This window comes from Meleagris gallopavo, chromosome 11 (genome assembly GCF_905368555.1).
Source record: "Meleagris gallopavo chromosome 11, MGAL_WU_HG_1.1, whole genome shotgun sequence".
In the NCBI taxonomy this organism is placed as follows: domain Eukaryota; kingdom Metazoa; phylum Chordata; class Aves; order Galliformes; family Phasianidae; genus Meleagris; species Meleagris gallopavo.
The window spans coordinates 20,383,645-20,406,351 of record NC_139414.1 but is presented as its reverse complement, the minus strand read 5'-3'; the positions used below and the strand labels follow the sequence as shown (position 1 = coordinate 20,406,351).

The following is a 22,707-nucleotide window of genomic DNA, read 5'->3' as shown; positions in this document are numbered from 1 at the left end:
AATTCAGCTTGATTGTTTTCTTGTCCTAACTGACGCAATCCTACTTTTCTATCTGAACTAAGCTTGAACTACAACTTACAGCAACAATGACATAACATTTCCTTATACTTTGTTTTCTATCATCTTATATCATATTAAAGTAACCCTCCTTGGCTATTTCAGTAGAAGAAATGATGGAAGAGGCATTGATTGATGAAGAAATACTTTTATATATATATATATATATATATATATTTATATATATATATGGAATGTACCGTCCCATGAGTTCTTCTGGGCATGAATGGAGATAGGAAATGCAAATTCAGCAAAGAGAATTGTTAAAATACAAAGTATTATGCCATGGTTGTAAGTAGAAACTTAAATGTTTCTTTGTCAGAACTGTGCAAGATTGTGTAGGGAACATAAATACAAAAGCAGTATTTCTGTTACAGCATTTCAGGGACTGATAGATGTAGATACATGACAAAGCAGCACAACATTCTTGTCTCACTGCTAGATTAGGATCCAGGAACAACGATTCTTTCTTTTTCCTTTCCATAGAGTATGATGCCCATCATCACAGCATGGGAAATTTTATCCAACATCTGAACATCTCATGGAAATAGAGTTACAAATGGAAACATAAAAGCTTAAATTGAATTATCGCATTAATACCAAGCAAACAAGCCTTGCATGAAACAATTTAGATAAAAGTATCTAAAAAGCATTTTTACCTGTCATTTCCAGTACTTTAGGGAAAAAAATATTCCAGAACCGACACTGCTGAGCACGTAGTTTTGTAAGTACCTCCGAAGCATCAGTATTTAATGTTAAATATTTTTGTTCAGTACTGGTGAAGACTGGCCATCTTGTTCCATTAATCACGGTCCCATTTGGATTTCTAAAAGATCAAGAGAAATATTTCATTTTGAATGAGGATTCATTTCATCATATCACATAAGCTTTTCTGCTCGGTTGTTTTTACTCAACAGTAAAGAGCAAAATAAGACTATTTGATAGAGCAAATTCTCAGCTACAAAACACTGTTTTCCAACACAGAGACCTCCTTTACCAATGCACTTCTGCCAGTGATAAACAAGTGCCTGCAGCACGTGCGCACATCTGCACCAATGGTCACAATCTGTGACCACTATTGCTGTCACCACTGCTGAAATGTACCACTCATCACCTCACTGTGCTCATATCCACTGGTTGGTCAGCAGATGTCAATGAACGTCAGCGGGTGTCATTTTTTCCCCCCCACACCTTTGCTTCATATGCACTTCTATGTCTGCTGCCATTTTGTCAGATTGCCCCTCTGCTGCCATCTGTCATAAGGCAACAAAATGTAACAGATCAGCCAGGCCAGGCTGGATGGGACTTTGAGCAACCTGGTCTAGAGGGAGGTGTCCCTACCTATAGCAGGGTGTTGGAACTAGATCATCTTAAATGTTCCTTCCAACCCAAAACCATTCTAAGATCCTATGATTGGTGGAAAGGTTCAGCCATTACTGCCATTCCACCAACAACTGACTGTCTGGGCCAATATAACAAAATAGGAGGCATTACTTTCAGAGCAGTCTTTGTACAGATACTTTATGATAAAAATACTTGATTAACTGCTATGCATAAGATACATGTGTTGAATATGGAGATTCTCACAGAAGCTGTATATTATTACCAGTGCCTTAAAAGAACAAATAAACTAGTTTGGAAGGTTTCATGATTCATGTTTTAGTTTTAACATTGTAGACCATTTCAGATAGACAAACTGACTGGATGAAATGGCTCTGAAAAAATGCAAGGAAAGGTTCAAAATTGTCTAAATTTTGCATTGGAGCTATAGCAGGAGAGAAAAGAATTATTTCTCATGAACGAGGAAAAGTTCCTCCTTGGGCTATGCTGAGCTTCACTAGAGGAGTGCCAAATATGAACAATTTCAAATCTTCTGGAAATTGGAAGAGCTACAGAGCATTTGGATCTTTACAACACAGACTCTGCACATTAAAGGATCACAGCTGCTAGTATTAAAATAGTTGTAATAAATATTTATAATACAATGGTATTCATAGGGCTCTACTGACAAACATTAACATTCAAAAGGACAGACAGATCCAGCTTTCCCCTCCAAAAAGGACAACACATAGTATCTATTGGATGGATCTCTATGATTAGAGAAAACATAAATTTGAGGGTGTTTAAAAAGAACAAAATGTGAAACATTGCATTAGGGAACAAATGAGACAGAATATGATATTTTAGAAAAACAGTGGATGATCTGTGACTGTTTAAAATACAAATTTGAATTAGTTCTGAAGAGGTTAGAAGACAAATTAAATATCTTATTTCTGTGCAAGCAAGAGGACTCATTTTCTTTGCTAGAAGACGACATCAAGGAATAGTTTTTAGGGCAGAATGATGGTAGCTGATGATCCTTGGCAGGATAAATTAAGGAGCACTAGAAGCTTAGTTAATTTGCTTTTCTCCACTTCACTTTTCACCAAGACTTCCCAGAAGGCAGCGGTCAGAGAGGAGTTCATCACATATGGAGCCTGCTTGAGTGTTGCTTGCCACAAGTGAGAACAAGGCATTGGGCACAGGTGGGAGCAATCGGAGCACAAGATTCAGCCACTGAAATAGTACTGACATCTCTTAGTTCATGCAGAAAGAGTGAAACGTTTGCCCCATTCTGCTTCATTCTAGAGTTCATAGCACTGGGTATCATTCACTTACAGAAACTCTTACAGAGTAAGAGATTCAACGTGCCATTTCCTCGTTGGCTCACTTCCTTACTGATATTTCTCTACTAATTTTGCTCTGATTAACTTATGGCACCCTTTTAACTGCACATTTATTTGTGACTCGAGAGAACAACAACTTAAGCAGAGCTGACTTGCACTTCATTTCAAGATCAGAACACTAATAGTGCTGTCAGTATTCATTTAACAGCTTTTATCCTGTGAAATAAATCATGACACTCCACATTATAATTTGCAGGTGTAGGGGGGATTATAGAATGGCTACAGATGTATTTTACTAAAAATTATTGAAAGAACTGTCAGAAGAGTGCAGCACTTTGAAATACGTGAGCATGCTGATCATTACATTCTCTCTAATTTCCAGAATGCTTACTGTTCAAAGACATGTCCAGTAATTCCCACCTTAGCTTCACTACTGAAAATTTCTGAAGTTAAAAAGGAGTTCCAAGTTAAAGCAAAATACAGAGATCACAAGAGTGCAATGTTTAACTGGTAAGAACAAGTTATGACTATGACCTCACTGTCCTATTACAATTACATTTCATTCCTCCTCACTAATAACTTCATGACGAGAATTGCAGTGCACAGAAAAAGCTACAAAATCACATAGTGTCCAGACCAAACTCCAAGTCTAATAATATTTACATAAAAAATTAAAAGTTTTGTGACAATATCCTTACCAACCAAAGAGGAACTTGATACACTTGTAACAATTGAACAGATCAATATGATGAGAAAGGCATTGCAACAAAGGTGCAATGACAGAAAAACTACCATGATAGAAGGGTGATATAAAGGAAGGGAAAAAGATTGCTCACCCACATCAGAAAATTCAAAGTTCAAAAGGGAAAGCTTCAGCAAGAAGAGGTCTTCAAAAAGAGATCCTTCCACACTGTCTGTTAGCCCTTCAATGAGGTCTAAGAGAGCTGCAGCCAGGCTCCACCCCTTCCAGTCACACAGGTGAATTGCCTTCACCTGTGCTCCCAGGGCTGCCTGGGTCCTTTTCCCAGGTGTTCAATTAGTGGTTCAGGCCATGACTCAACAGTTCCCATACAACACTGTACAGGCCTACCTGCATCCGTCTGTGGTTGGATGGGTGATCTTGGCTGACAGATTAGAACTTGAAGCTACTGAAACAATGCTCAGAATTTCTATGGAAACCTCCATCTTGTGGGCTTTATCAGCTTCTCAGACCTCTTAACATTTTGAGGCTATTTCATCTTCTGATACCATTCATTCATGTCTTCTTCATTACATTTCACTTGTAGCTACCTCTGTGCTGTCAGTAGGACTTGAAAGGATACCCGTTAGAGCTTGGACCACATTTCTATTGTGCATCAACTTTGCTGAATTCTAAAAACATTCCTTAGATCTCTGTCCTTATCCTTAAGCTCTAGCCAGGAAATATCTTCCTTTTGTTCACTGAAAATGCAAGGTTCTTCACTGAATAATTTGAGTGTATTTTCTATACGCTTATTTTCTATACACTTTTTAATGTGTGCAGGAGTCTTAGGGCAATTAAGAAGTGCAATTATTTGAATTGCTCCCAGAGAAGAAATGTAAGAGAAGAAGAAAAGAACCCGAACTTGTGCTTACACTTTGGAATGCACAGAAGTTATTTCTATATTTCTCCTATTTTTTGCTTTTCATATGCCATGAGGTTTCAGGCTGGGCTCTTCAATATTGGCAGCAGCTCACTGATATTTTCTCATTTAGTTTATAAAGATAAGTGTTTAAGGCAGCCAAACATTTTCTCAATAATTTGAAAAAGAGTTTTTAGCAGTTCATCTCTACTAAAGCTGCTCTCATGCACCACCTTTACGTATATATGCTACCACTAAAGTTCATAAGCTGTACTGTAATCCTTTGATCTGTGGAATTTTATTTTATTTTACTTTTAAATTTACTGTTCCACAGGTCAAACTTTCCCTTTTTGGATGTTGCATAACTGTAATTGTCAATAGAATTTTATCTTCAGGGCTCATTCATAGGAAGAATTCCAGATTTGACAGCAGGAGAGAATAGGGCTTCAGAGGAGATAATTCACAGGAGGTACCCAAGGCCGTGCTGGATGAGCTCTGGGCAGTCAGACCACAGCAGGGGTTGGGGCTGGGTGGGCTTTAAGATCCCTTCCAACCAACCAAAGCCACTCTGTGATTCTATGATCATTTCTGCATATTTAGTGTTCTTCTTCCAAAGCTTCAGAAAAAAAAGAAAGCTAATTTGTTTCAGATGGAAAATGCAACTACCTGAACACAGTTCTGTTTATCATAATCAAAATGCCAACGTTACCATTCTTAATATGATCAATATAACCTGGAAAACAACACTAGCTCGCTGCATATTTATTAATATTTATAGCATTAATTTGATGGTTTATCAAACAAATTCACAAAAATTTAATTAATCATCGATTTTTTTTCTTTAGTTTTCTATTTCACTTTATTTTTGTGAGTGAACTTTTAACAGTTTTCACTTTGCTGTGGTGCCTCCATTTAACAGAGAGCTTCTTTTGTACTCTTACGTTCTACTTTGTCAACCACAAAGAAAAATCTTTTGTGATAGTTCTCTTGGAAAACAGTTTAGACATAATTTACCTTTGTAAAGAGTATTGCAAACACTGTACCACATGCTGGTTTAGATTGTCCCATACCTTCATTCTATTCCTATTTAGCTGCTCTGTTTATAACAGGATCTAGTCAGCACCTCACGCGCTTCTGTAGAGGAAACTGCAACAATGTTCATCCATTATTTCATCCGTCTAACACAGATTAATTATACAAATCCAAACTTGCTAAGAGATTCAGAGGCTGAAAGAACTCTGCCTCCAGCACCTGGCAGCCCCTTGCTCCAGCCAGACCTGCCTGGAAGGCCACAAACACACACTTGCTTCTGCCTAGCTACAGCTGCTCGTAGAGATATACTCCCTGAGAAGAAGCACATACTAATTTCCCCTGAGCAGCATGTTATTGCTCTTAATTGTCTCTTCAGTAGCTGCTGGCTTTCCTTTGACCCTCTCTGAAAGCAGCTCAGCAAGCTCACTGCCTGCAGCTCACCCTGAAGAGGATATCCCATTCCTCTCTGATCTGCAGAGCAGTAGAAAGGTGGCCCCTCTGTGCACAGCTTACCTCTGCTGCTCTCATCAGAGCAGCACCAGTCAACAACACAATGCACAGAAAGGCAATTTGTTTCTCGCTGCCTTCTGCAGGTTATCACCACACTGGCATTCTGCTGGCATGTGTCTCGTTAGCTGAACGAGGTGCCTGCTGAGATTAATGAAAGGTTATGATAATGCTGCTGCACCCTCTTCTTCCCCTGTGCAGTAAGAATTGAAATTAAATGGGGACCTGCTCCTGCTAGGTGCAACTTTATTGACTTCACCAGAGTTGTATCTGTTGATGCTCACTCTCAATTTTGCCCCCTTTTCTTTTAAACAGTTGGTTTAGAGGGAGGAGAGAATGAATGCGAATCATTTTTATTAGCTTCCATGATTCCTTGCAGCTATCAGGCAGTGCTGGCAATCAGCTGTTTTTCATGGGATGCCATTTTACTCCGTGTTACCATGGGCACAGGGTAACAGGGAGGGGGAAGTGCCTCCCAGCTACCTGGGAATGCAACAGCAGCAATAATGCTGCCTCTTGCATGTTTTCTGCAGCTGCCTAACAAAGCATTTAAGAATTATGGAAATGGTAATTTCAGCATCAAATAAGAACTACACTGTCATTGCAGGAGCTGCTGAAGCCTGCACAGATGTACCCAAGGTACATCCCAGCAGCACAACCAGGGCAGCAGCACAGGTTCCACCCCTACGGTTTCTCATACAGCAACTCAGTGCAGATGGGAAACCTAACAATACCTAACTGTTAAAATGTGAAACCTAATGAATGCAATTAATAGTGTAGTTTGAGTTTGCACTTGTAGAAATGCAGAACAAAAATATTTTTTCTATGTTATAAACTTTGGTTGTGTTTTCTTCTAATGTGTTTTCAGAAGGGTAAAAGAGACTAGGAGCACAGGGCATACAAAAGAATAAGAGGATGAGAAAACATCACCTGGGCTATAGGATCAACTGTTGATATCTATAAGAGGCGGGAAGCAGAGTCATGCTGGCAGAAAAAGAAATGCCAAACTCACAAGTGATACCACGGACTAAATTGTAATGCTGCCATGAGTAAACATAGCCACTTACTTTATTAAAGCAGTATGTAGACAAATGAAAAATTATAGGATGATAAGAGCTAATGAATAATAGTGTCATGCGACAGGTCCCCACCAAAGCTCTGGCCTCCAACTCATTGCTCCTCAGAGGGGCAGGTTATGACAGTGCTTTACTCTTTCTGCAGTACAAAGCCTGACTCCCTCCTGTCCATGCCTCAATCAGTAAGCAATCCCACTGAGGGTATCGTACATTTTGAGGAAAGGCCATGAGATCTGTAGCCTAAAAATAGATCTCAGTTTTCTAACTGACTTAGTAATTGCTCTGTTGTGTAGGACATTTCCATTAATCATGATGGTACTAAATAAAACAGCCAAACAAATATCTTTAAGTACTTCACTTAGCATTTGAGCCAAATGGATGAATCTTTTCTTTTTTTTTTTTTTTTCCCCAGCCTGGAAGAGAACACGTTTTCTCTTCTCCATCTGGGCATGGAGCAGTGGTTTGCTGGTAAGGAGCACCCCATATACCAGGCTGCCTGTGCAACCAAGGAGCCAGAAGTATTTCCAGCATTAGTCAGGCAAACATCTCCAGATATCTCATGTAATTTCCAAAGGCCATAATATTTACACTTGTATTCATCTTCTTGTCACAAAGCAACCCCTGCCAGGCTAACCACAGCTCTGGTGGTCTCTGCAGGGACGGTGTGGGCCTGTGTACAGCTTTGCTCCCAAGGTACGACTGGGAGTTTAACAGACATTTCCCAGACAAATCCTACCAAAAAGAAGATCAAGTACTTGTTGAATCTTCTCCAGCTCCCAGACAATTTGGATTTGTTCTGGAGTCTTCCTACCTTGCTGTTAGTTTCAGAGTCTAAGTTGAGTTTCTAGCTCAACTAGACACTGGAGAAGGCCATGGTGTGGAAGACTCAAAATCCTTTATCTGAGGTCAGACCTCATGTTCTTGTAACCACAAGAGACCACAAACCTGTTCTGGAGCCTATCCTTAGAGAACTCAGTAAGGGAAAATTTCAACAAGCACGTGTACCACCTATAAGAAAAATTGTTAACTTTCAGAACACTTTCCCAAGTCAGCTTATCATCTACTATATGCTGAAAGGATCAGAAGGACTCCCTGTGCAAAATCTCTATAATATGCCAAAATATTTCACACTGAAATATACTCTTTGAGGCTTTCTGTTGTTAAAAACTGTAAAAGCAAAGACAAGATGACAGAGACGTTTTCCTGTACATTACCTAAGGTTTGTGGATTGGCTCATTTAGAATAACAAAGACAAGGGGAAGTGCCACTCCTAAGTAAGCGAGTTGGAAAGCTGACATTCACAAATACATATATTAGCTTTGATGTCACTTGGTACTCTTGGTACATAATACCACATAACAAGTTACCTTGCTGTTTTTTATTTAATTGAGACAGCTCTTCAGGGTATTCCTTGATAAGAGTTAATCACTAACCATCCTATCTATCCTGATGGATTCTCTGTGCAAATGTCCTGACATGCTTAATATTTTATTTTTAAATATCCTCTTAAGGTCTTTATCCTCTCAGACTAGTGGAAAAGACAACAACTATCCAAGCTATCAACTGAAAAGTCTGAGTGGTGTCGTTTATAATAACCAAGCTCTAAAAACTTCCATACTGAAAGGTGACAACTCAGACAGGGATATTGTCAGCCTGCAGTTTACTGAGTGATTTGAAAGCATTCACAATTATCTGTGATTTATATACTAAGCTTCTCTGAAGCCTTATGGAACTGGCATTCTCAAGATATCTGGCCTGTACTCCTCTGGCACTAAGAAGAATAGTGGAGTTTAGAAAATAAATACTGAGCATGTTTAAAAACACTGATTTTTATTATTATTTTTTTAATTAGAATGTAATTCTTGCAAGAAAATTGTTTGCTATTTCCTTAATGGGACATAAAAATCATTGGTTGTGATCCTGTGATCATTGAGCCTTACTCAGATTTCCATTGTACCGAATGAGAGGGGCTCATGCGATTAAGTGCTACAAGTATGAGAGAGATTGCAGAGTTGAATCCTCCAAATTACTTTTCTTAAACAGTTGTTGATGGAAAGTTCATTATTTTTTGTTGTTCTCGCTCACATTACAAACATGAGTTCATTACCTAATGACCATAAAGTGCCTCTGAGTCCCTGCTAAAGGAAACTGCTTTGCACGTTATATTGAAGATAAACATTATTTCTTGTGCTGATCCTTGAAGAAACGTGGAGGATCCAGCTGGCATACTTTTTAACTGACAGAAACTGGAGAAGGACCTTGCAACTAGGTTTTCTTAAATCTTCACAAGCTAAATAAAGCTCAGGATATTCCTTCCAGATTCCAGCTTGGTGACAGCCGTGGTGTGTTTAAGTGTCTTAGACTATAATTTAACATGGTATGTGTTATTGCAAACAATATCAGCTTCAGGAAATGAAGTAACAAGCTGTTGCTTCTTTTTTGGTCTGTTTTCTGCTGTAAACTGATTCATGAGGAGTTTATCAAGTTGAAACGATTCTTGCTTGTGCACGTCTTGGTACTCATTCATTAATTCCTGCTATATATAAAGGATTAACAAGCAAGGTCTTAAGGTATTGGCTGTTAATACAGCGTTTGAGAAATTTAGATGCAGGATGTTCTGTCTTAGCAACTTGGGCATGCTTGTAATGCATTTAAGAGCTCAGTGCCTCAGATCTCTGGCTCCAGGGTTGGAGTCTACTCTGCTATCAGGACTAATAATGAGCCAGGTCAGCCAAGCCAAAGTTAATTAGCCCTTCAGACCCCAACAGTGTATTTTGAACCTCCTTTGTCCATGCTGGACAAAGTACAAGAACCCTTGTACTTAGGTTTCCTGCACTGTGAAAATGTTCCAGCAAAGCTCGGTGCTATATCCACAAGTATTTTATTCTTTTTGTTTAACATACCTTGCATCTGATTTGTTATTTTGGTTCATGTTTGAAGAGCAGTCCAACACTTTCTGAAGCGAATCAGTAAGTTAGAGGCTAATCCAAATCCAAACAAAGGGGGCAGGTTATTTGACTTCAGAAAGCTTTGGATCAGGTCCCAGCTGGAGAAATACCTGCAGCTATTTATAGAATTTTTTCTTTCTTCTCTCCTTCTGGACAGAATTCACTTGGATGATTTCACACCTTCTCCAGGACTCGAGGGTCTACTGCAAACATTCACAGTTCCTATTTAAGTCATTTTTGAACAGACAAAAGAGAGTCAAACTATGGCTTAAGACTTTTTCATTCCAAAGGAGTTAAACTTTTTTTTTGTTGATTGTTCCTGCGAAGTGTTTTGTAAGACCCTCATGACCTTACATATGATACCAATTTTAGCTTTCAAGGACTACTGTTCAAAGATACTATTTTTTGATACTCAGCAGAAAATCAAAAGGAATGATAGCTTTTAGTCTTGTAGTAGCTGAAGAGGAGGGCTATTTGGAAATGAAACAAGGTGCTGAATCCTATTTTAACTTTGATGGAGGAAGTCATTTCCACATAATGTAAGTAAAAGAATAAGTAGACAGGAACTGACATAGCATTTTCCCTTCCAGTCATCCACTGAAACTCGCTTATCTCCTTTACAACCACACTTTTTCTCATGGCCTGGGAAAATCTGAACTTTCGTAGTATTTTAACCAGAATTGCTCCCTGGAAACATCTAAAGGGAGTGTGTAACAGGAGAGAAAAATGTTTTATTTCCATGCAACTATTAATGTTTTACATTCCCGGTGGCTTTAGTAAAAATTATCAACGCTGTTGGTTGTGAGAAAGAGTAAATATTTTACTCATATGTATATGATTGCTGTTTGAAATTCTCACTTTCTCAGCCATTAATAGAGTTCATTCACAGACACTTGGAAATTGTTAGATAAATGGATGCAATGCTTTCCTTATCTCTAAAGACCAAATTTTCAAGACTGGCTGAGTAATGGATGCAACACTATGATGTAATATTTGAGATTTGCTTTCAATTGTAATTGCCCTAATCATGATTTCTTTTCAAGACGGATACTCCACATAGCTCTGAACCAAATAAAATCATCTAGATGCATTGTGTCATGATGGACTTGATAACAGTAGCATTTTTCTTGATGTTTTCTCCTACTACCACAGTTTTATTTCTGTTGGTAGGAAGATCAAAAGTTACAAACTTCCAAACTGCCACAATTGTAATTATCCATTTATCACTGTTATAAATTCTCTGTGGGTCTGACATCTGTAAGTAGAAATCATATATATTTTTTACATTAAACAGATTAAAATGATGTCCCAGCGTTACAAAGTCCTCTGAATCTGATTTAAATTCAATCCTGGAACCAAGAAAGGGATCTCTAAATAGAAACTTTTAAACTTAGAATCAAGAAAATCATGATCTCAAGAAGAAAGAGTATGTGTAGAGGGGAGGATATCTGAGCCTGTTTGAAGTCCTTCTTTGACAAAATTAAGAGGGCGTTTGTGAAAATTATACCACACGCACTACTTCACATCTTGGAAAAAACAATCATTTAAATCTCTAAGCATTTCCAGTTATGTAGAAAATTCACTTGGAGGCTACTGTTTGAGAGCACCATCATGAATAAATACCATTCATGAGAGACAGATATTCTAAATTCATTAGTTAAAATAAAAATCACAGTATTTGAACAGCAGCTCCAATAGAATATAAGACCTCCCTGGTGTAAGTTTGAAGCAACACTCCACAGAGTTTGTGCTCTGTGAAATTAGGAAGTTGTCTTATTTTCCCTCAAGGAAAGGTAGATAACAGGTCAAGACCCTGGGTGTCTGGGAAAGAAGATGATAGCAGCAGCTTTTAATTTTATATCTGCAGTAGAGTATAATTTTTTAACATCACTCAATGTAAGCATGAAATGTCCGATTTCTACTTATGTGGCTCCTAGACTTGTGAGGACAGAATCTCACAAATCCTGTGACTAAATTGCTAACTACATTTACTCACAACTGACTTCTCTTGCAGTTGATTGAAAAAAAAAATTAAACATCATATTGAACTACCTTTGAAAATACAGTTAGGTAACCTCTGTTGCTCCTCATTTCCTCTTTTCTCCCCTTTGCCACTTCCCTGAAACAAGCCAATCTCCAGTCTTGGGTAGTAAATTAAAATTTGTACCACATGGTTTCCATTCCTCTGTAGGACTTCAGATTAATGTTCCAAAATCAACTGGAAAAATGGGGTTTGCAGACCTCTTAAACTCCAATTTCTGTCTTTTGATGATGAAACAAGGACTACGCTGCAGAAACACTGCATGGAAGAAGAGTATCCCTAAAAAGACAATTAAACTGCATCCAAACACTAACTAGAACTTCAAGGTGACTTTTGCTACTGTGTCTTTACATGTCTGTTCTTAAGATTCAGGGAAAATTATCCTTAATTCTAGATTATCTCTGAAGTATATTGTTCTTATATGCGAACCCTCTTTACACATAATTCATACCAGGTTAATGCATGCGTTTCGCTGTTCACAGATACTTTCACCTAAAAATATTTCATGGCAAGCATCTGAGATATTTTTTCTTTTATCTTTCCATCTGTTTTTTGTTCTTTCTCTCTTCTTTATATCTTATCTCGTTCACCTAGCCTCTTGCATCTGTTGGCATCTCCATCTCTTGTCTTCCCATCTTTTATATTTATTTGTGCTACATCAAATGCTAAATGATTGCCATCCAGGCTTCTTATTCTCATCCCCAAGTTCAGGATAGAAAGCATACCATGATTTTATCTTAACTCTTGGAACAGTTGCATCTCTTTGCCTTTCTCTCTTTCCCAAAACATACCTCAGTAGGCTTCCTGCAGGGTTTGAGTACAACGAGTAGGCATATCTGGTAAGGGTTTCTCTACATATCTCTTAGTCAAGAGAGTAAAAAAGAATTGCATCCAAGACATTTCCCTCTCTTCTTACACATGGTCAGCCAAAAGCAGCATAGCTCTACAAAACCCACTTCAAAGAGATCCTCTATGTTATTTCTTCTCTTCTGCCTATGTATACATGTTTGCACGTCTCTGCCTACATCTCCAGATGCAGGGAGTTCACCTTCTTCACTTCCAGCATGGTGGATTATCACTGGTGGATTTGATCCTGCAGACTTTGACGGTATTTCAAAGATATTCGCAATCTTTTCAAGCTGTGATTGTCACTGCAGTAACAGAGCACGTGCCAAAACTGATTTATTGCCCCCACAATTTAACGTGGAATCAGAGAGCTAAGTTAGAAATCATTTTAGGAGGAAAGAACAGAGTATCAGATGGATAAAAGTATTCAGGTGCTTAATTCCAAAAGAAGTCAGCTTAGAAAAACCCAGACTAATACAGCTTTCTGTGCAAAGCAGATAAAGGTTATAGCAGAACTCTTTTCTTTTTTTTTTTTTTTTTTTCTTTCTAATTTAAATCCACTGATTTAATCATGAAGCTTTTTAGTTCTTCCGTCATCAGGAAGAGATTCTTTACCCACTGTCCCTTTCCTGGCAATTGCATTAGAGCTCACTCTCTTCTGTAAAGCATTGCCAGTGCTATACTCAAGGCAAAGCTTTGCATTATAGTTTTAGATTTTAGTTTTACATCTCGTTCAATTACTCCTACAATATTTGGACATTTCTTCAATAGATGTTCTCATCTCATGTTTGGAAATAATGATTTGACTCATCTTTTGCAGAGAACAAAATCTGTACGGATAGAATTGCATTTGCTGCACATATGAAAAGCAACAAGGCATCTTCTTGTAATTTTGCAGTATTTGCAATATTAAGCCAATCTAAACAACTTGTATCCCAGGCCTCTTTTCAGAAGATGACTGAGTCAAACATTCCCGTTTTCAGTTTTGAAATTCAATGACAGCTTGTCAGCTTGCAAGCCAGAAACAGAGACAACTGCCAAGAGTCTCTAGTTACTGATTTTTTTCATGATGCACTATTTTCAAATGAATTGCTTCACTCATTTCCATTGCAGCTTCTGAATACAAGAATACATATGGACCATGGAAAGATGATGAGCCAGTGCTCCAGAAATGAAATGTGGAGAAATAGGTATAGTGGACAATAGGTTTCCGAAAATTAGACCATTTTTACGCACGTACATGATTCCCACAGTATTTTTTCATGGCTCACACATGATTCCCATGACACAGAACGTGAGAATGCGCTTGCTCTTTTGGGTCAAAATTAAAACTTTGCTTTTCCACCAACATAAGGAACGGAATATTTTCCTATCACCAAATAGCTCAGTGGTATGTAAACTTTCTTAGTTACCGAAATAACTTCAAGTGGCTGGAAGGTTTATTTTATCTCTTTTCTTTTCCCAGTATACTCTTCCCTTACCATACAGAGACGATATAGATCCCCAGTTCAGTCTCTTTTCTGGACTCTATATGAGGCTGTTGTTTTGGTTCTCACTGCTCTGAAACTACTATCTATAAACATGCTGTGATAAGTTAGTAACAAAAGCACTGAAATTTATTATATGTCTACCAGTGGAACATCAGGGAAAGGCAATAATAACTGGGCAAAGTGCTTCAGAGCTTTTGTGGGACAATCAAAGCCTCACAAATTCCCTTAAAACATAGGAGGAAATATTTCAAAGGCTTCACTTTATAGAAAAAGCTGCAAAGATTTGTTTCAGCAGTTGTAAAACTGGCAGCGGGACAAGTTTTGCCAGTTTCCTTTTATCCAAAACATTTTTCACAAAGCCTTAAAAAATATTATCTCTGTACATTCCACTACAGTCTTGAGTTCTCAGCTCATCTGATTTGTCTATCTCCTTGTCAGCTTACGTCACTTCTATCTAAAAAATACAGTTACCAAATCTAATAAATAAAATAATGCAAAAAGCATAACCTAGCAACCACTGATTTGGGATGCCATATATTTTTCCACGATAAATAAAACTACTTCTAACTGGAGTTAGCGGAGCATTCTGCTGGTCATGATTGATAGTACCTGTTAGAGTCACTTGCTTGCTTTCAAAAGCTTTCTCCAGAACATCAAAAGTGCAGCAGAGAATAGAATTTGAGAAGTATCTCAAAATAAAAATTTAAATTTATTTCTATCACTGTGAAATTCACTTAAAATCAGTTATGCTGGGAAGCATTCAGAAGGCCAACTATGATAAACTAACCAACTGTTACAATGAACTTCACCTATATACAAAAACATGATTATACCGAGCCTGAGTCTCCTCTTTCCATATTGCATCAATATCACACTTAGGTTTTCATTCGAATACAATTTGGCCACGTTCCTTTGCCTATCCAAATTTGATGATGTTTGGATTTCTATCTAATGTTATTAAGGCTATTAAGTGACGTTCATCTGCCGATAGTCTTAAACACAAGACTCAGATGAGAAGATCCTAGGTGAAGGAAAACGGAATGTTCTTAAACCCAAATTTAAATAACAGCAATCGATTTTGGAATCCATTCTTTCCCATAATATAAATATATTAGACTTGATGGTTTTTTTAGAAAGCACCAGTAATAACCCTCTTCTCTCTGTGTGTGAGATTTCCAAGGGAGCAATGACAGCGTTGTTCTCTCAAGGCTCAAACATATGCCAAGAAAAAACGTTGGATGATATCATGGTAACAACACTAAGGAAAAGCTGGGATAATCAGCTGAACTTGCTTGATACTGAAAGTACAGCCAATAAAAGTGGTTCAAGTGAGAAAGAAAAACAGATATCATTTGGGTGAAAGCGGGGGCTTGTAGACCCCTCACGAGAAACACAGAGCCAGGGGCAACCCATAGCGAGCTGCTGAGCTAGAGGTGAGCTGAGCTGGGCCCTCCCAGCCAGAAAGCACCAGGATAAAACTGACTTTGATGAGTTCATGTTAACTTTGTCTTATCTCCTTTCTTCTACAGGCTGTTCTTCCCTTGCTTATGCGTTTGAACTTCTGCGTATTAGCATATTAGGTCAACCGCCCTCATTAAGACTTGTGCTATGCGATATTTCTGATTTTCATCTTTTTTGCTCAACTTCTCCTCATCTACTGGAGCCATGAATAGTAATTTTTTCCCCAGATGTTTGTCCTTTGATCATGCCAGAGTTGACTATAAACATTATGCCAAATTGGGCTTCCCCAGTTCTATATAAATGTTTACTGTGTGTTCAGAGGTGCTGGGAAAACAACAATCAGCTATTACTGTTGGAGTCACTAACAGTTTTTATCCCCTTTTTTACGTTAGGAATATTAAGCTTAATACATCTGCAGTCTCGATGATGAGGAAAAATAGCACATAAAAGGTTAAGTGACCAGATCACTTCCTGGTACATAAATTCCATGAGTGTATTGTTGACCCTAATACTGATGGTTTTTTATACTTGCGTTGGAAGCAGAGAGAGGGATTATTTGCTATTTGCTGTGGAAACCATTTGAAATTTGACCTGTAGGCTAATTTAGTTACAGCGCTAATGATAATCAGATGAGATGTCTGGACTGATGGCTAAAGCCTGCTGTGAACTTAAACCTCAGCGAACTCAATTTTAGCCAGCTACAGCAACAAGGATTGTATACTCTATTTTGCAGGTTATTGGTAGGCAGGCAATTGAATTTTATATACATACGAACATATATCACAGAATCATTTGAGTTGGAAGGGACCCCTTAAAGGTCATCCAAATCCAATTCTGTTGCAGTGAACAGAGACAAGCACAGTTCAATCAGGTACTCAGAACCCCCCCAGCCTGATCTTGACAGAGATGTAAACATTCTTCTGCAATATCTTGCACAGAACTAAATTTCTCTTCTGCTAATAAATGATTCTGGTAAATGGAAAGATCTAGGGTCTCTGGATGGCTGATATCAGATCCTGGTTGCAGCATATAATAAGGAGTCTTTGCCCTTCAATGAGAGCCTAAGTGACACCAGCATCAAAGCAATGCTGTCATAGCATGTCTCCAGGATGAGGGAGTTGTTACCAAGTTTTGCCTGACCTCATCATGCAGACTTCATCTTGGGAATCTATCACATGCATTCTGGTATTGATAAATCAAGCACACAGCTCATTTCCAAAACGTGTGCTCCTGCTGAATGCATTTCTCTGCATTAGCCTTTCACTCAGAATTCACAGGGAGTGGTGCCTTCAGGCTCCAAAAGGAGAGGGAAGCAGGAAGAGCTCTAAGATAAATTTTTCATTTAATTTTGGTAGAACAAAATCAATGTCAAAAAATTATGCTTTTGATGAGTATATTTAACTGTACAGTCATTAATCTGAGTTAAAAAGCTCATCACTTACACTAAATATATATGTATATTTCAAGATCCAATACAGAAATGAGATAGAGCTTGTTAATATAATTAATACTTCTACATAAAATTATGTCTTCTGAAAAACAAATAAACCACCATGGCATAAGTGAATCTGTTTAAACAAGGTTTGTATGTAAAAAAAGTTCCCCTCAGAGTGTAACCTAAAGGGGCTACAAGGGGCTGCAGCAGCTGGGCTGCCCTCAGGCTGGTGCCAGATAAGAAATGCAGTGGTTTTGGAGCTGAATCAGAGCCAGCACAGAAATGAGGACTGTGGGGTTGGGGCAGATCAATTAACCATCACGCAGAGGCACACAGCAGCTCCTAGCATAACAGCATGGTCAATGCAAATAACACTTTCCTTGGATGAGTAAACAGGGGAATATCAGGTTGAAATAGAAGACAGATGACACCTGTAATGAGGACTCGTTGGGGATGACAGTGTTTAATTCTAACACGGAAAGTTCCAACAAGGTGTTGATGAATCACAGTTCCGGAGGAGAGGCACAGTTATTATTCAAGACTTGGAAAAAATGTATAACAATGAAAAACACGAGAGTATAACCTGTTTTGTTCAACAAGAAAAAAGGATTAAGGGTTATTTGAATAGAGCCTAGAATTCTCTCTGCTTGGAACACAAACTGTAATGCAAATATCAGAAACTGCCAAACAAAATTTAGAATCTGGGAAGTGAAGAACTGGAATAGGCACATTCCAATCAGACACACAAGTTCTCTTTATAGCTGTAACTGTATTAAGTTAGAAGAACCTGCCAATGTTTGTGCTGAATTTTCCATCACTGGAAATGCCCAAATCCTACCTATGTTTTGTTTTACGTACAAGGTTGCATGGACTGAATGAGCACTACAGTCTCTTCTGATGTCAAATAAGAAAAATAATTAGATACTGTCCCAAAATTCATTCTCTCTTTCCAAATCTACACGCCCTTCATGAATAAAAAGAAAGGTCCACCATGACATACAGAATCACAGAATGGCCCGGGTTGGAAAAGACCTCAAGGATCATGAATCTCCAACTGCCCTGCCACAGGCAGAGCCACCAGCCTCCACAGTTAATATTAGACCAGGCTGCCCAAGGCTCCATCCAACCTGGCTGTGAACACCTCCAGGGATGGGGCACCCATAACCCCTCTGGGCAGCCTGTTCCAGCACCTCAGCACTCTCACAGTAAAGAACTACAATACAGGACTTGAAAAATAAGATATTTTAAAAGCACAAATTAAGCATTTGATCCTATATTTTCACAAGCACAGTTTTCTACATGTATAATTAGGAGAGAGTGCAAATCAAACTTCTGAGTAGGCAAGATAGCTCCCCCACTGCACGAGGCTTGCAGCCTCGAGACCAATTGTACGCGGCTCTGGTAGCAGCTGGTTTTCTTACTGCTCTGAAATGTTTTCATTCCAAACTTAATAGTACATTGAGAGAGTCCCAGGATGCCACCGTGCAGAGCAAGAGTTGTCTCTCTCTTCTCTTGGACACCAGATAAATAGACTGAATGAGGGGCTATATTTAATCCATTTCAAACATCCAAATGAAATATGTTTATTTGCTTCTTATGCAGGCTAGTACGTATTTCATTTAAGGATGAGCCTAATGGAAATAGCAAGTGATTTGTTACCGTCTTCAGTGAAAGTCAGGATTATACTTACAGTGCAGATGGGAACATAAAGCTTTCTGAGAAGAACATCCAGCAAACTGAATCATTTCATCTTGTGAACATAATAGACCTCCACATTTACACGTGCGCATTCTGAACAAATTACATCTCACAGCTACTTGGGCTTTGCTCTTATTTCTACTGTTTAAGGTCTTCAAAATATTAAGTATTTCATTTCTAAAACTTGAGACCATTAACTTCCTTTGTAATGGCTGCTACCATGGTAAAAAATGTTTTGCGTTTGCTTTCATAGGTGAACGCACATTATTCTCTTAAGCTCACTCACCACCGTGAACTACGTAACAGTTTATTTTACTAAGATAGCTCCGATAAAAGCACTAAGACAGGAATTCTGGCTAGCTGAACAGTTAATCCTGCCTCAGCATTCCATCAGGAATCAAACCACCATTAACACGGTTCAAGTTCTTCCGCCCATGCAATAACAACCATCTGACCAAACAGACTTCTACAGCAAACTTACCCAGTTTTTGCAAAACTTGCCCAATATCTTAACATGGACCGGCTCAAGATTTCTTCAGCTTTGGTGTAATTAACTCTTCTTTCTAAAGGCAATCCAAACACAAATTCAATCTCATAACCGTGCATTACTCCCATCCACTCCGGCCAAGGGAGCTTTGAGGATCGATGTTCAAAGAAGTAAAAGAACAAGTTGTTCCCTATTTCTGCAATTTTTTTGGCAAACTCCATCACAGGACATATTATATGGTAGTCCCCAATAACGTCATCCATGGCATCACGGTAATATTCTGGTTTTTGCTCATTTTCCCAATCCGTGTACTGAAAAATGATAGATTCTATAGCAAGTTGGCTTGCTTGTGGAAAGGACAGAGTTAAAGCTACTTCAAATTGTGTCTTATTAATCAAACTATCACTGTCCTTGCTGAAGCCAGGGACTCCATATACTAGAAAACTCGTTCCTTCGTCTTTATTAACACCAACCAAAATCTGTGTTTGCTTGAAAATGCCATTCTCAATCAATGTTTCTGGCATGTCCATTAAAAAATCACCATCCACAGTTGGACAAAAATATATGTGTAAAAGAGAGAAATAATTTACTACATAAACTTCATTCTCCAATATGTCCTTGGGGTCCTTATCTTGGAGGCAAAGAATTAGTTCTGTCTCATCGCTGGTGGGACACTGGAGTTGTTTAGCTAAAGCCACTGTTCTCCTTCTGGCTTCAGATGCTGTAATTGCAGCCCAGGGGGCATTTGCAGATCCACTTTGCATGATGGCTCTTGTGAATAAAGGATGGCTTTTAGGAGAAAGGATATGGTAGCTGACAGAAGCCGAGCCAGCGCTCTCTCCGAATATAGTCACACTTTTTGGGTTGCCTCCAAAAGATGCTATGTTCTCCTGAACCCACTGAAGTGCCAATCTTTGATCGAATAAACCTGCATTTCCAGGAACTTCCTTGTTTCCTGGCAAAGCCAAAAATCCTAACGCACCAGTTCTGTAGTTCATGGAAACTACAATGACTCTTTCTACTCTGGCTAGAAACTTGCCATCGTAGACAGGTAGGGAAGTTGACCCAGTCTCAAAGGCACCCCCATATATCCAAACCATGACAGTTGCATTCTTGGGCTTTGGAGAAGGAATCCATACATTAAGGTATAAGCAGTCTTCACTTAAGTTAGTTTTCGGATTCCACATCTCTGTTCCAGGAAACCCAGGGTAAGTTGTATCTATAAGCTGGTAACAGGAGTTTGCATGTTTAGTGGCATTCCAGATACCTGACCATGACTCGAAAGGCTGTGGTTTTTGAAATCTCAGTCTACCAACAGGTGGTTTTCCATAAGGTATCCCAAGGAAGGCTGTCACAGTCCCTCCCAGTACCTGCAGGTTTGTTCCTCTTACTCTGCCTTTCTTAGTTGTAATTATATTGTCTTCAGGCACTACCTTCCTGATGAATATATACAGGAGAAGAAGCCACATAAGAAATCTGGCACAGGTGCTCATCCCATTTGTCAAAACCATGATGCCTGAAAGACAGGAAAAAATAAATTCAGGATTATTATTTCCATGTATTAACACCAGAGTCAAAGCTGCTCATTCAAAAAGGATGCAGATCATCCCAAGGGCGCTTAAATTAAGATGGTGCTCCTGCACAAAGATCAAGCAAGCCATACCTTGTTGTCAGTCTCATAAAAGCAATAGTTAGGATTTAATGCTCAGTATAGTGCTACAGAAAACTTTGTTGCTAAAAATACAAAGAAGAAAGAAAGTTGGACCAGAGAATCAAGTAGTCATAGATCATATGTTTACAAGTCACCAGCAAACTCACACTGTCTGCAACAGGTGACTTCACTACTTGCATTTCCACCAGCACAACTAGTGGAACATCTTACAGTCTGTGACACAGAAAGCTGTGCCCGATGAACCGTTCCTCTGCTAGGAGTTTCTTTATCAAGTTGAATGCTCAAATCAATAAGGGCAGATAATAGACATCACTAGCCACAGACTTTTCCCACACATAAACATGCATTCTATGAACACTGGGGAGGGGAAAAAAAAAAAAAAAGAAAAAGAAAAAAGCTAGAAAGCAAGTTTCAATCCAAAAATTTCCAAGTCTATCTAAGCTTTGAGCCATATCCACATCACAGCACATGCCTGAGCTGAAGCAAACCATCAGGACGGCATTGCTGTGAACCCCAAGCAGCCCTGGGTGGTCTCACTGCCTTACCCATATATCTTCAGAGCTGAAGCAAGTGAAGTGTGCAAAGGGCCTCTGAACTGAGTGCCAGCTCATGAACTCATCTGGATGACTGCACAGAGGGGTACACTAAGATCTTAATGAAATATTGCAAGACCTTATTTCCCTAAAGCAACTTAACCAGGTTCATAACCATCATAATCATGACAAGTAGTGTATTTTTGAGTTAAAATTAACATTAATAAAACCAAGTTTTGTTTTGTTTTTTTTTGTTTTGTTTTTTTATTTACACTGGTGGGGCTTCACAGTTTAAGTACAGCCTGGTCTTTTCTCCCTAAGAACCAAGTAGTAGCTAACATATTAAAGCAAAGGGTATAGATATTATGCATCCCATTTAAGCACATTAGTAGTTCTATTTACCAGTAGTTCAAACACTGTTTTTAAAACACCCAGCATCATCCTCTCAAAGTCAGAAAAATAGTATTTATATAAACCAATTTCTATGTCTTCCATATTTGAAAACACTCAACAAAGCTTTTCTCTATTTTTTTCCTTATTGCCCCATTGTACATAGCCTACGCACTCCAGCCAGTTTAAACAGGCCATTCTTTGTTAATGAGAAGCACTTGTGTCCTTAAAAGGAATGTGGCTAATTTCTGTGGAAAGTACAGCTTTGTGCTTAAGACGAGCTCCTCTCCCTTTGCATATTGCTAGAAATAAACTAAGAAAATAAAATAAAGAAGGAACAATTTGTACAAGGTTCCTGACTTTGAGATAGCATCAAATGTATAGACGAGAACCCTCAGGGTCAATACTTTTACTATTAATCAAGACAGATAAGCATTAGGTAAACTTGAGAAAAATAAACATGCATGTTTTTGTCTTTTTATTTGTAAGAAAAAAGAAAAAAAAAGGTGGTGAAAAGGGATAATAAACTTTAAGCTTTGGTCTAACACTCCACCCATCTTTAAGTTTGGTGTGGAGGAATCTCTCCTTTTGTATGCCGAACCTCAATCAGGACCCATGTGTTGCAGCAGCTCCTACAGCACTCCAACAGCCTGTAGTCCCTGCACAGCTCCCCTCACTAGTGTTAGTCCTTTCTCATCCATTCATTCCCATCACAAAATCTAAGAGATGGATTAGAAAAGCTACGTAAGGATTAGGGTAGGGCTAAG

At 38.6% G+C, this 22,707-nt stretch overlaps 1 protein-coding gene across 5 annotated transcripts in view; it reads right to left on the bottom strand.

The window, feature by feature from the left end:
* Positions 1-22,707, bottom strand: part of BCHE (butyrylcholinesterase) — a 47,481-nt gene that overhangs the window by 4,881 nt on the left and 19,893 nt on the right. For all 5 annotated transcript variants that reach the window (XM_010716967.4, XM_010716965.4, XM_085232832.1 and 2 more), the window contains exons 2-3: positions 19,340-20,861; positions 717-883 (exon numbers count right to left, since the gene is read on the bottom strand). In XM_010716967.4, coding sequence (XP_010715269.2) covers positions 717-883; positions 19,340-20,856 — 1,684 coding nt within the window. In that variant the 5' untranslated portion in view covers positions 20,857-20,861. The remainder of the gene's footprint in view (positions 1-716; positions 884-19,339; positions 20,862-22,707) is intronic.